This window comes from Cyanistes caeruleus, chromosome 1 (assembly GCF_971803275.1).
Source record: "Cyanistes caeruleus chromosome 1, bCyaCae1.hap1.1, whole genome shotgun sequence".
Taxonomy (NCBI): Eukaryota; Metazoa; Chordata; class Aves; order Passeriformes; family Paridae; genus Cyanistes; species Cyanistes caeruleus.
In genome coordinates, this window is record NC_141701.1 from 134,929,446 (window position 1) to 134,944,234 (window position 14,789).

Sequence of the window (14,789 nt, forward strand, 5' to 3'; positions counted from 1 at the left end):
GAAAGACTGTGACTACTTAGAGGGCTGGGTAGTTAGCAGACATGTGAAATTTAACAAGGTCAAGTGTCAGGGATGGGACAACCCTGGATGTATGCACAGGAAGGGACCTGGGGGTCCTGCTCCATGGTAAGTTGCACATGAGCCAGCAGTGCCCTGGCAGCCAGGAGGGCCAGCCCTGTCCTGGGGCTCATCAGGCACAGCATGGCCAGCCAGGCAAGGGAGGGAATTGTCCCTCTCTGCTCTGAGCTGGAACGGCCTTACCTCGAGTGCTGGGAGTGGTTCTGGGTGCTACAATATAAAAAAGACATTAAACTGTTAATGTCCAAAGGAGGGCCATGAGGATGGTGAAGGGTCTGGAGTGGAAGCCATGTGAGAAGCAGCTGAGGTCTCTAGTTCAGCCTGAAGGAGACCAAGAGAAACACCACCCCAACCACCCCTGCCACAGAGAAGTGGAGGGTCAGACACTGATCTCTTCTCTGTGCTGACCAGTGACAGGACCTGAGGAAATGGCATCAAGGTGTGTCAAGGAAGACTTAGATTGGATATTAGGAAAAGTTTTGTCACCCAGAGGGTGGTTGGGCACTGGAACAGCTCCCCAGGGAAGTGGTCACAGCACCAAGCCTGATAGAGTTCAAGAAGCATTTGGACAATGCTCTCAGGCACAGGATGCGACTTTTGGGTATGGTCCTGTGCAGGGCCAGGAGTTGGACCGAATGATCCTGATGGATCCCTTCCAACTCAGAATATTCTGTGAGTCTATGTGGGAAATAAGGAATCATTTTCTGGAGGAAAGTAGAATTCTTTAGGCTGACAAATTGAAAACTGAGGGGGAGACGTTTGTTTACCTTCAGATAGAGGAAGGGCGTGATCAGAGGGCTGGAACACCTGTCCTATGCAATCAGGCTGAGAGAGTTGGTGGTTTTCAGCCTGGAGAAGAGAAGGCTCTGGGGAGACCTTAGGGCACTTTTCTCTACCTAAAATGGGCCCACAAGAGAGCTGGAGAGGGACTTTTTATGAGGGCATGTAGGGATAGGGCATAGGGGGAATGGCTTTAAACTATAAAAGGGTTTATGTTAGACAGTCACTCAGAGGGTGGTGAGGCATTGGAACAAGTTGTGGATCCATCACTGGAAGTGTTCAAGGCGTGGTTGGATGGCGGTTTGAGCAGCTTTGTGTAGTGGAAGGTGTCCTTGCCCCTGGCAGTGGGGTTGGAATTAGATGATCTTTAAGGGCCCTTCCAACCAAACCATTCTAGGATTCTAAACGTACTCTGTTTCTATATATGTAAATATATGTGGAATTTATGTACTATACAGCATGTGTAAAATATAGTAAATATATGTTGTATAGTATAAATATGTGCTATAAAGAGTGTTTGCATACATGCCAGCAAAGAAAGTAATTTAACTAATTGAACAATTTTTTTTAAACAACTTTTTAATGAGAGGTGAGAAAAAATATCTGTGGTTTTTAAGATATATGTGATAGGTGGGATTAACATGATGCAGTGGCTGTGATGGGGAGGGGGATAAATCCCCTCGTTCAGAATGTCCCTTTCCCCCTATGTCCCTGTGAAACTGACAGGAGGAAGCATTCATTTTAATTCATGTAGATTTTCACAGCTGGCTACAATCTTAGGAGTGTCTTTAATATTTTACTAGTACTTCTTCCTAAGTTAGACCATCTTTGCCTTCTGAATGGGAAGTGTCCTGCTATTATAGCTCAGATAATGGTTGTGTAATTACTATCTCTCATTTGGTTTAGATTAAGTCAGTTTTTCTTTAGTCTGTTTGTCATGGGAGAAGGGATTTCACTATGCATCTCAGACATTTAGAATCATACATGAAAACCTCCATGATTCAGCTTGTCACAGTTTGGATTATCCAAGGTTAGATCTGGTCTCCAAGGTCTGATGTTATTTAATATGTTCATTATAATTTAGAAATTAGCAATAACGTAGAGAAATAAAATATTCTGGTGAGATTAAAATAATTTTGTTACAACCAAAGAAAACTTGTAGAAACTTCTGAGAGCTCTTCTGGAGTTGGGTGAACAGGTAACACCATGACAAATAAAATTCATTGTTGATGAAAGCAGTATAATTGATACTGTCAGGAATACTTGGAACATTATACTCCTCAGTAGTAAATCTAAATTAATCGTGATTGACTGAGAAAATGAACTGTTTACCATATGTGGATAACTTAGCAAAAATCTTCACTGAGGAAACTGGGTAAAAAAGAATACCCTGAAAGTTACAATGTCACTTGAGTAAGTCAGTAGTCTTCTAGAATTGATTACGTTATTTCTCGTTAGGTACGTCATATCTGAGATGGGTTTAACAGTCACAGAGGGACTCTGAGACAGGAAACATACATGTCTGGAAAAGCTATATGGAAAAAGATAATTAAGACGGCTTAGAAAGGAGGTAAATCAGAATGTACAGTCACTTATAAAAGAAGGTGAAAAAGATCACGTCAAGGCATCTGTTAACTAAAGTTGTAATATAAGAATGAAGGATTATTGCATTGAATTGAATAACATATTTAAACTATTCACATATTTTTAAATCTAAGGAGTAGTTCTTTATATAGTACACTTGACAATTGGACCTGTGCTGTAGCAATCTGACTACGAATGAAGAGTAAAAGAATTAGACTTTTACATGGACAGTAAAAATAGCTACTATTGTTAGGAAGAACATAAAAACTTTAGGAGATCTAAACCTTGGTACTTTAGGGAAATAGGGACCCTGTAACAGATGGAAGAAATCTGACTTTTGGGATTAGTTTCATGCATTTATCAGAAACGTTTGTCTGTTGTCATTCTGGAGGCTGGACACTGATCAGCCACGTGGAAGACTGTTCTTATTCACAGAATCACAGAATGGGACAGGTTGGAAGAGACCACAGTGGTCATCTGGTCCAACCTCCCTGCTCAAGCAGTGCCATCCCAGAGCACATGGTACAGGATTGCATCCAGATGGTTCTTGAATCTCTCCAATGAGGGAGTCTCCACACCCTCTCTGGACAATCTGTCCCAGTACTTGATCAGCTGCAGAGTAAAGAAGTTATTCGGGTGGAACTTCCTCATCATTTTTTTGACAAATATACACATGCACACAGATAAAACAGTGAGCAAATTCAAAGGCCTTGACTTAATTGGTCTCTCATATAATGTATTATTTTCATATGGCACATTTATCTGTATCTGTAGTAACTGAATATTAAATTGGACCTGCTATCTCATTTTAACTCTCTTATTATATGAAGCCAAGTTTTTTAATAGTGTAGTAAATAGTCACTGTCATGACAACACAGGGAAAGAGGAGTCTGTTGATCCATATTTAAGGAGTTGAGCAGAAAAAAAGATGAAAGAAGAATTTAGGAGAATGAAAGGAGTATCAAGACTCTTCCACATTGTTCTCTTAATTAAGATGAAGCTATCTGAGAATGATGAGGATATTTAAGCTGGTATACAGAGGACATACTGGTTTATGGACTCAAGAAAGGAGTGAGATTGTATGCTGATGATATGATTATCTTTTGATTCCATTGGAAGGCAGCAGTACTAGAATGTCCATACAAAAATCAATTAAAATAATCAATGATAATGACTGATTTATAGGCAATTTTCACTGTTACCACAAGAAAAAAATAGTTTCTCTGAGACAAAAATAAACAGCTAGACTTCACTTAAACTTGCTCAACAAAATTGACATGTAATTATCACCTGTAAGGCAAAAAGAATCTCACTTGTGCATCATTTTCAGTAAGAACCTGAAAATCGTGGCTAGGTTTAGTTACACGGATTGAGACTGTCTTAAAGCATTGGACTGTTAATTTGAAAAGTGGATCATGTAATAAAAAACTGGTTAGAAGCTATTTCTAAATCCTTCTCTTTGCACTGCTTTTCCACAGGGGTAATTGCTCTCAGAAGAGACCTTTGATTCCTTGACTAAGAGGTAAGTTCCACAGCTGGCTGTGCCTTTGACTTAGTCCTGTTCTTCAGAGTCTCAGCTCTCGCAGTATGTGCAGGGTCCTAGCTTATTGTATTTTTTATTCAAGGATTTAGAAAACAGAAGATGCAAATGGAACAGGTAGTGTTTTCTAAATGCATTGTCTGATTTAAACCCAGGAAATACTATATTTTTTAAATGTATACAATAGGACTCTAATAGGTTAAAGGAAGTATTTATAAGACTTCACTATTTCAAATAGAAGAACAATCAGAAAGCTTTCCTCATATTTCAAAGTACAATTTATAGATTGTTTCTTTGTTAAAGCTCACTTGTAAGCCATCATCTCATTTTTTAAAAAAAATTTTAGCGACTAGAAATAAGTGGGTATCTCAGATTTGCAATCTAAGAAACTATTCACACTGAGAGAAGCAACTATTCACATTAAAGCATGACAGTAAAATAAATAAGTACAGGGATCAGGGCCATCATTATCTTATGATCTAGTACTTAGAGTCTGCTCCTCTGAGCAGGCGTCTGCAGCAACTCGTTCAAAAACTAAATAAATTTCCCGTATTTTATTTGACATGGCAGAGATGGCAGTTCCTGATAAAATAGTTAAGAAGTTTGAGGCTTCCACTTTGAACCAAAAAATCCGCATTTGTGACCTTGTGCAAAATAGTTTTTCGCTCACAGGCAGAATGTTCTGGTCATAGAGATATTTATTACTGGAGATGTGCCTGTTCCTGCAACCATTGCAAAAAAGACAAGGTGGCTGTGTTTTTTTGTATGCCTGGTTCTCCTAGTTCAGTCTGCTATGATAGTGTCTGCCAGACCTAGCCTGGCACATGAATTCATGTGGAGAAATGGGGTAATAAACTTAGCTCACAAAATTTGATATCAATGTAAATACATGAGCTAACAACTCCAGACTCTGGTCTTGGTCCAAGGAAAAAGTAGTTATTTTTAAGGTGCTCTTCCGTCTAAGATACCTCCTTTAGGATGAATCTGCCTTAAGAGCTATTGAATATGCTGACTAGATCTCCATCAATTATCAAGCAAAGTGATTAACTTTAGTGTTGATACTTTAGTTTAATGGACACTATGCATAGATTCCGGATGTGGGTTTAATTTAGGATGCTCACACTAGAGTGGTTCTGGTCCTGTGGGAAAGCTGGAGGTCCTAATGAATTTCAGAGTGAAACAGGGAAGTGCCTACTGAGCTAAGGCACTAAGAATAGCCAGAGCAGAGGGAGAGCTTTGAGGATTGTGGTTTTGGAATGAGGATTTAGTTAGACATAATGACTGTCCTGCTGCTTGAGAGACAACACCTGATTGCACCACTGCACTAAAACTGGGTTGGAGGAAAGTAAAGCAGGCTAGTTTGTCTACCACTGAGGCAATAAATTCCAGATGAAGGACAGGAAGTAGCAAAGAATGATAACTTCATGGATTGCTTGGCTATGTATTGGCTACATCTGTTAGGTCAAAGTACTTTATTACCTCTACCTCTACATGATTTAAAACAATCAACCCTTTAATCTCAAAAAAACATATGTAGGAAAGGCATGCTCCTATGATTCTAGAAATGTGCAGGACTTGAAGTAGAGGATATTACTCAAATGAGAATATTATTTTGTCTTTAAGATTTAGAAACATAGAAGCATTTAGTTTGGAAAAGACCTTTAAGATCAACAAGTCCAACTGTTAACCTAACTCTGCCCAGCCCACTACTAAGCCATGTCCCTAAGCACCAAATGTCTTAAATATCTTCAGGACTAGTGGCTTAAGCAGATCCCCGGGCAGCCTGTTCCAATGCTTGACAACCCTTTTGATGAAGAAATATTTCCTAATATCCAATCTAAACCTCCCCTGGCACAACTTGAGGCCATTTCCTCTTGCTGTATTGCTTGTTATGTGGAAGAAGAGACCAGACTCCACCTCGGTACACCTCCTTTCAGGCAGTTGCAGAGAGTAGTAAGGTCTCCCTGAGTCTCCTCCAGTCAAAGTGTTAACCCATCCAAGCCATGAGCAACCAGTTTGTCCAGGAATTAATTAATCTAATTATGTGTAATTACTGGTGAATAATTTTCATTTTTAATATAAGTTTTTCAGTTTGACATTAAGCCAGTATTTGATAGATACAAAAATCTAAGCCCTGCTACAATTGTTTTCCAAATTCTAAATATTTAGATTGGTGAACTAAGAATCAGAAATGGTCATACTGTAAACCTACTGAGAAAAAGACAGCATACAGTTATCTGAGAGAGAAAGGGATTTGAATAAAGACGCTCTTTTATGGGTCAGCAGCTTTTCAATACCTGTACACATTGATTATCTGTGATAATTACAGTTCAATGCAGAAGACACATTTTTAATTATCTGTAAGCCAAAGAATTCCATGTTCATCATTCCCTCAAGTCAGAGAATGACCACTGAATCCAGAGAGCTTTATGGAAACAAAGGTTACACCAACATTTGATGGCAGAATGTTTTGAAATCTAGATTAGTAACTGCAACAAAGAAATAGACTGAGGGGCATAACCCATGGTAAAGTAATTGACCTGATCTCTCTGCTTGTTGCTACAAGTCATGCTGCTTTTTTAATGAAATTTTTTAAGGAACCAAATATTTCTGAACAATTAGAAATATGTAAAAGTTTCTTAAAAATATGCTCAGAAATTGGATGTATTTGTACCAAGTGAAGAAATATTTGCCATTAAAAAAAAACCTTAGTTATTCTTGGTGATGAAATATATATAATTTGAATCTGAGAACATTAATTATATAACATTATAAATAATTTTATATTAATTAACTTTTAAAATTAGTTGGTTTAAACCTAATTAAACTCACTCAGAATTAAAATTGCCTTTTATGACTGCAGCTTAATTTATATCTGAAATGAATTGAGCTGAACTGAATGATTCTGAATAAGTGTCTGTATCTCTGTACCAGGATTTAGCACAATTTAAATAATCCAGATTTCCTGAATGTCCATCTAAATCTGATTCTTGCATGTGTGCATGATTCTTACTTTGTACAATGACAGCATAAATCAGAAGGTAGCATGTCCATCACACTTGTTGAATATACTGTCAGTAATTTGTCCTTATGCTTTTTCTTATATAAATTAATTTGTCTCTGGCCAAAGCTGTGCTTTCTGAAACACTGAATTTGTGTGTGTGAGATTCATATCTGTGTGTGTACAGATGCACAAGGGTAAAGCAGGTTGGAGCTGAAAAATCTTTGGCTGTATGGATCTTCCTCTCAAAACTGTAATTAGTGACCTTCCTATGAAGTTTTAAATTTCAAATCTGTTTTTGGGATGTGCTTATCAACTACTTTCATTAGTGCTGTGTTGCAATTTATTTGTAGAGATTGGTAGAGGAGCAGTACCTAGAAAATTCAAGAAAAGCTCCAAATTTTTGTTGAACACAACAAGCAATAGCCTTGACTTTTGTAACCAGCCAGGCTACAGCCCATGTTGCGCTAGAAAATAATCTCTTATACCAGAGGTAGGCTCTCAGTAAACTCTGGTTGAGGGTGAATGTGTGGTCTCCTTTTGAGAACTAACCAAGGAATTAACAAGAGGTCCTAACAGTGCACATTTCAGTTTTACACAGTGTTAAAACAAACATAAGCTTGGCATAACTTGGGTTATGTTCTGTGCATAGCTAGTGCTAGTGGCTCATGTTGCCCTTTGCTTTTGTCTGTACCTTAACTGTAAGACTCTGCTAAAGTTTTGCAAGCCACATGAAATTAGGTCCGCGTGAGGTATTATATCCGTATGCTTCAGAAGCTGCTCTTAGATGCAGCTGAGGAGGTCTTCTTGGTTATGTGCACGTGTGCTAATACAAAAAAGAAAAAGTAGTAAGACATGCTGGACTTTGTGTAAATGAATGTTACTTTTTTAAATCAATGGAATTTATTCTGTGCAGAACTATTTCTTAATACTTGCAGACCTGAATTTGTCTCCTGTGAAATATGAACAGAGAATTCAAATTGTATTTGAACAATGTTTTCAAGGTAGAACTCATTTGTACGTTCTGCAGTTGTATGGAATGTTTGCCAACATAGAATGTATAGACAAACATGGGGAAATACCCTAAAAGAACTTTCAAGTTCATATATGATTTATAGATGGAGACAAAACTAATTTACAGAAAGATATGTTCTATGTATTTGTACCACATTACAATCTGAGCCTGTGATGTCTCAGACCATTTTAGCTGTGTATGTTGTTGACATATGTATTTTACTAAATGTATACAAATGTTAGAAAGAGGGACTTCTTTCTGTATAGAATTCCCACGTCAAAAGAAATTTTAAGACTGATTAGGTGGGTCAAATGAATAAGAAACTCTGCCTTACAAGCTTTGCTAAATCACTAGTAAACTGGTTCCTGAAAGAGAAGGGAGATTGTTTGCCTGCTTTTATTTTCTGTTTGTTTGTTTGTTTTTAGAATGGGTAAAAAAGTAAAGAAGGAAGCAGAGCCTCCACCCAAGGATGTGGTAAGTTTATAAACTGCTATGTGCTATAAAATAAACATTACACAATTGCAGGCCCAGCTCTACCGTCCTTACATAGTTCCTCATTCTCCTGGTTTACCCACATTATTCTAAAAATGGCTTTTAAAGATGACTCTGTTTCTGCTTTTCTTGGACAGCATACAAACCAGAGTGACTGGGCATGTGTAGTTCTTTGTGGAGATTGTTGTCTTTGGCAATCATTGCAAACAGTTATGTATGAAACAATCCAGGCTTCTTTTTATTTGAAGAACAGTGTTAGCTTTCTCTTCGTAAAAATCAAAGGAGAAAGGAGAAGAACAACCTGAAATCTGCCTGTCTTTTCAACTGTGAAGACATTCTCTTTCCTTAAGGATGAAGAGTCAAAAACCTAGATGGATCTGCAGTATTTTACTGAATACAAAATTTGACAAATATTTTGAATAGTACTACATACTCTGTCTCTTTCGCAAATATATACAGTCTTAAGAGGCAGTTTTGGCTTTTCTGTTGTCATTTGGAACTACAGTGAAAAGTACAAGAGCTGAAGCCAAATATAGAATAATGGTGATAGTGAGATTTTTTTTTCAAAAGTTGGAGGCTAAAGGTCTGACCATAGCACACTTTTGAAGAGTTTCTATAAATTCTCAAGGTATGAAGAGGCCCCCAAAAAGATAATTGTTCAAAACTTCTTTAAAGTTAAAAACTTCTTTTGTTTTCTTCAGAAAGAAGTAGAGGAAATACAGGAACATTGAAAAGAGTACAGCATAAATTCTGTGTCAAATAATAACCACGTTAATGAAAATGAAGATCTTAATGAGTCCCACAGAGGAATTCCCACTCTCTCAATGAGTCCCACTAAATTCAAAGTTCAGTACACTGTTTTAAAATAAAACCAATGGAATTGTGTGTAAAGAGTTGCAGTACTGCAAGAGCTTTTTCAAAGGTCACAGAAAAGTTAATAAGCAAAAACTACATTGCAATTTCAGTATTAAATAAGCATAAATAGTTTTGATTAAGACAGTAATATCCAATAGCCATGATGTCACTGAGACATAGCCATTGACATCAGTTTTACCCAACTGTTCTGTGGAAAGATGAATATTACAAATATAATTCATAACCTTCAATCAATAATAAATTCTTATGAAAGGAAATTACAGAAACCCTCATCTTCTATCTGTATTAAATAGAAATAGAAATAGAAATAGAAATAGAAACCAATAGAAAACTCCTAGAAAACCAGGAGTCACAAAGAAGGTGTATGTGGATAAACCTAATTAAAACAGGTCTGAAGAATTAAAACTAAGTGTATTTGCAGCCAAAGGAAAAGTTTGAAAGGCATGACATCACATTTTAGTCATACAGATGAGCTTGAAGTAATAAAAGTTGACTTCTTCAGTAACTAGCTAGACAATCAGTTGATGCAGCGCCACAATTTCAACATCCAAAATGTACAGTTAAACTTTCTAGAGAAAATGGTGGTACAGCGTACTAGGTACTACAGTAACCTGTGAATACACAGAAAATGTTAGTAAATCTATCAAAAAGAAAGAATTGGAAAGAGTGAATTCCAGATGGCATCTACAGCTTTTGGCTTAGTTTTTTTACCCTTATTGTACTTCAGGCTAGCATTTCTATTCTGACAGTCATAGCAGGAGAAATGTTACATATCAAGACAGTATTAAACATGAAAATAGATCATTGTAACTATTAATGAAGAAAATCTTACCATAATGAAAATTCTGTTAATAATGATTGTGTAAAGTCAAATCTGAAAACTTCACATTTCACCTGGGTATTTCAGATGGCAGGAAATGAGATGCAGACAAAATAAAAGATATATTAGCTATTATCTTGTGATTGATAATCTGTTTATGAAAATGTCAAGTCCAAGAAAAGAAGCCTAGAGATAATGTAGGCAGGGGTTATAAAAGAAGGCCTTTGTGCATGTGGAATGCTCTGAGAATATATGGTACTGCAGATGACCACTAATCTTTTATAGATTTCTAGGAACAGGTGGGAAACACATCTCTTAGCCTAGCAACTGCTTATATGTTTCAGAAAGTATTCCTGAGGACTCTGTTTTCACTGCCTTTCATAATTTGTCTTTTACTATTCTCTGTTCAGAGAACTAGTATCCAAGAGGAAAAACATTGCTTTGAGCCTCTATCTCTATATGAATGACCCAAGACAGTAATTCAGGCAGATAAAATATGCTAGCTTTGACATAGATTGATAGGAACTTTTCACATGATATCTACATTAAGTTTGGTCTAGACAATATTAGTATTTGATTATCAGCTAGGTCATGGACATTGAAAGGGGAGCCTAAGATTATCCCTAGAGAAAATACTGAAGTGTTATCACTTAAAGAAAGCTGTGGATACCTCAGTAGTTTTGAAAATGGCTTCATTCACAAGTCTGATGTTAAAAAAAAATGTCATGTATGAATCGACACTGTCAGCTCCTGAAATCGTCTACACAGAAATACCTTCTTTTGATTAATGCCTATATATTAGTTTGACTTGACTTTAATGAGGCTTTTAATACTGCCTCTTGGAACATCCTCATAGGTAAACTGGTTAAGTACAGACAAGATAAACAAACAATTCAAATGAACCAAAAGGTAGCTGAGCTGACAGGCTCAGAGGGTTGTGATCAGCAGCATGAGATCCTGTTAGAGGTCAGACACTGGTGTTGTGTATGCTTCAGGGGTTGATCCTGGAGCAGATACTGTTCAACCTCTTCCTCAGTGACCTGAATGATGAGACAGACTGTACCCCCAGCAAGTTTCCAGAAAATTTGAAATTAAGAGGAGTGAATGACAGTCCAGATGGTTGTGCAGCCACTCAGGGGGATCTCAACAATTTCCTTGAGAAATAGGAAATTGGGAATTTAATTAAGTTCAATAAAGGGAAATGGCAAAGTCCTGCACCTGGGGGAAGAATATCCGGTACAGACTGGGTGATGGCCAGCTGGAAAGCAGCTTTACAGGAAAGAACCTGGTGATTCTGGTGGATATGTACCAGAAATGTGAACTTGGGACACAGAAAGCTAACAAAATCCTGGGCATTAGGCAGAGTGTTGCCAGCAACTTGAGAGGGGGGACTCTTGCCTTTCACACAGTGTTGGTGAGTGAGACCACACCTGGAGTGCAGTGTTCTGTTCTGCGTTCTCTGGTGCAAGAGAGACAAGGCCTTACTGGAACAAAGTCTTGGAGCATTTGTCATAGGAGGAGAGACTGCCAGTTGGGACTGCTCAGTCTTGAGAGAAGGCTTGGAGGGGTCTTATCTGTGCAAAAATTGCTGATGGGAAGAAGTAAAGAAATCAGGCCAGGCTCTTCTCAGTGGTACTCCATGAAAAGATGAGAGGCAGTTGGCACAAATGGAAATGCAGGAGATTTCCATTTAAGCACAAGAAAAAGAAATCCTCTTTTACTGTAACAATGATGGAGCATGGCATAGGTTGTCCAGGGAGCTTGTGGAGTCTCCATCCTTGGGGATACTCAAAATCAGACTGTGAAGTAGGCCTGAGCTCTAGATCACTCTGCTCTGAACAGAGAAGTTGGACTAGATTGTCTTTGGAGGTGCCTTCTAGTATCAACTATTTGTGATTCAGTAGAATATCTTGAGTTTTATTGTTAATAGAGGAGATCAGACGCTCACAGAACTGAAATAATTAGCATTTCCAGTTATCTACTTAATCTATTTTTCTAGCTAAAGTAAAAGGGATTAAGAATAGAAAAGATTAGGAAAAGCAAAGATATCTGTAGTCCTTCTGAAGATTCTATGAGAGATGAAAGATTAAAACTGACCTTAAATAAAATTTAAAGCATTAAAAAACCCCAGCATGATTAAACAGTGGAATAATAGCAGATAAATGCATCCTTCAAAATGTGGGATTTTCATCCAAATGGGAAAAAAAAAAATGGTTCCACTCCTAAATGAGATGTAAAAGCACCATGCCACCCTGCATCAAAATATTTTGGGAGAGAACTAGCAAAAATAAAAGAACTAGCAGTAAAGCTTTTTCAAATTGACTAGGTGCAGGAAGCTTCTTAGGGGGGACACTATTAGGTGATTGCAGGCACGAAAGAAAAATGAAATTATTTATTTTTATGTCAAAAGACAAAGCAATGTGATAATCACTAAAATAAATGTGATAAAATTGCCCAAGTAGGAATAATGTTTGCCCAGGTCTTGTGCTAAATGAAAAATAGCCAACATCTGAAAATGTGGTACTGGAAGAACAGATCACAGAAAATTTAATTTTTGAAAGGAAATACAGCAATAATTACATGAAGTTTATCTTCTGTGCTGTGTTAATTGATAGAAATAGTTCTTGAAAAAAACTGAATCAATCCTGTGGATAAATATGACAGTAATGGGGAAGAATCAATAGTGCCTGTATAGAGGGAAGTTTGGGCTATGAAACCTACTTAAGTTCTTTGGAGGAGTCAGTGAGCAAGTGGGTAGTGGTGTTCTGATTGATACAGTTAGTTAGCTTTTTCAAAAGTTTTCAGAACAGGCTTTTCACTGACATAAGCATGAACAGGCAAAAAGAAATTCCTCTTCTAAAAATAATGTCTGGTTATAAAATAGGAAGCAAAGGTAAGAAAACAAGTTAGTGTTCAGATTTCATAATGGAGAGAAGTTGCCAGTCATGGGGTTTTTTTTCTGCATACAGTGTATCAGAATTATTCATCCAGTGTATCAGAATTAATGTGGATATTTTAATAAAAATGGCATCCAGTTCCTAAGCAGGAGAAAGTGAATAAGTGAAAAATTTCAAATTCCAAAAATAAAGACAAAACATCGTGTTACTAGCAAATGCTTTATACATGCGTATGAATGCCATTAACAGTTCTGGTGTTTCCATCTCAAAAAGGTACAACTGAGCTATAGAAAGACAACAGAATGAACTAAGAAAGACAGGAAGAACAGACAGGATGGCCTCTAGTTTAGGAAAGATAAAGGGAATAGATTCTTCATTCCCAGAAGGAATCACTGTGAACAGGAATAGCATAGAAACTTTAAAAATTATGAATATACAGGGAAGGCAAATGAGTGTAATTTATTTCACTTTTTCTTATAGTGGATGAACTGTGGAGGATAAATAAAATTATCAGGTGGTGTTCTTAAAACAAAGAAAAAGCACAGTTATTTTATGATTCTTTAACTGTGAGACTTGTGTCTCAGATTATTAAGGGTGTTAAAATACATCAGATGGCTTCAAAAATTATGTAGCAAATTTTTCTTGGACTTTTTGAACACAGAGATAAAATCACTAGGCTCTCCAGTTCTCTAGGTTGCAGAGCTGATATCTGAGAGCATAAGTAAAATTTTATGGGGTAAATACAATTACTTGAAAACATGAGAAATGCTGAAAATGGAGCAGTGCAATTGTGACTTTGGTATTACAACAATGTATAAATAACTGAGATTTAAAACTCTTATTTTGTCTTTCATTTCTTATTGAACTTCATCTGAGATCAGTATTGGTTATTTTTCTCTGAAGAACTACCAGCCTTTTCTAAAACTTGGAGATTTATCCCATCACCAAGTGGATCAAACTCAGGAGCTATGTCTGTGTTTAAATAATAGCACTTACCTGAGGATCATGTTCTGTCCATGCAAAGACCCAAATGTGCAGAAGTAGAGAAGTGTGAAAAAGCTGAAGGGACTTTCAGTCACCTCTAAATTCTCCCATAGGTAGAATGAGCTGCAATGAGCTGAATTGTTTTGCCTCATTACAATCCAAAAAGAAAATGCCCGTAAATAATTCCATAATTTTAGGCCCATCCTTAAGATGTAACTTGCACCTCTATGCTATTATTTGATTTAATTCTTGTTGCGGAGTCATTATTAGGCAAAATGACTTATGGTACAGTAAGGTGATTTTATTTTTTTAGAAAGGGGCTTTGTTCCATAACTTGGCCCATGCCTATGGTTTGTCACAGCAAGCATGAAATTGGACAGTTTCTTCAGATTTTAGACTTGATAGAAGCTAGGTACACCAGTTAAGCACATTAAGCTGGCTACTTCTTAATGGAGCTTGTATGTTGAACTTGCTGCCTGCCAAATTGTGTGATCTCTCTCATGGAACGTCACTTAGATTTAAAAACCTATAAAAAACATGAGTTTAAAAGTGTTATTACTAGTATCATATTTAGCCTTATTTTTGAGCAAGTCAGAGAAGGGAGAAGAAAAAAATCCTTCTCTGTGTTCGTTTTTCTTCTAGCATACTCATAATGTTTTTTAAGATTTGCTCCCCATAATTTTTTTGCTTGACAACTGATTTGTTTGTATCTTCATACCTTG

The 14,789-nt window shown here is 37.0% G+C and overlaps 1 protein-coding gene across 15 annotated transcripts in view; it reads left to right on the forward strand.

Annotated features, from left to right (window-relative positions):
• The window catches only part of ARMC3 (armadillo repeat containing 3), a 63,068-nt gene that overhangs the window by 3,105 nt on the left and 45,174 nt on the right, over positions 1-14,789 (forward strand). For 8 of the 15 annotated variants that reach the window (XM_023920181.2, XM_086860570.1, XM_086860623.1 and 5 more), the window contains exons 2-3: positions 3,921-3,964; positions 8,424-8,472. In XM_023920181.2, coding sequence (XP_023775949.2) covers positions 8,425-8,472 — 48 coding nt within the window. In that variant the 5' untranslated portion in view covers positions 3,921-3,964; position 8,424. Of the gene's footprint in view, positions 1-2,316; positions 2,429-3,920; positions 3,965-8,423; positions 8,473-14,789 lie in introns of all 15 variants that reach the window. The other 7 variants (XM_086860564.1, XM_023920178.2, XM_086860597.1 and 4 more) reach the window with 1 other exon arrangement.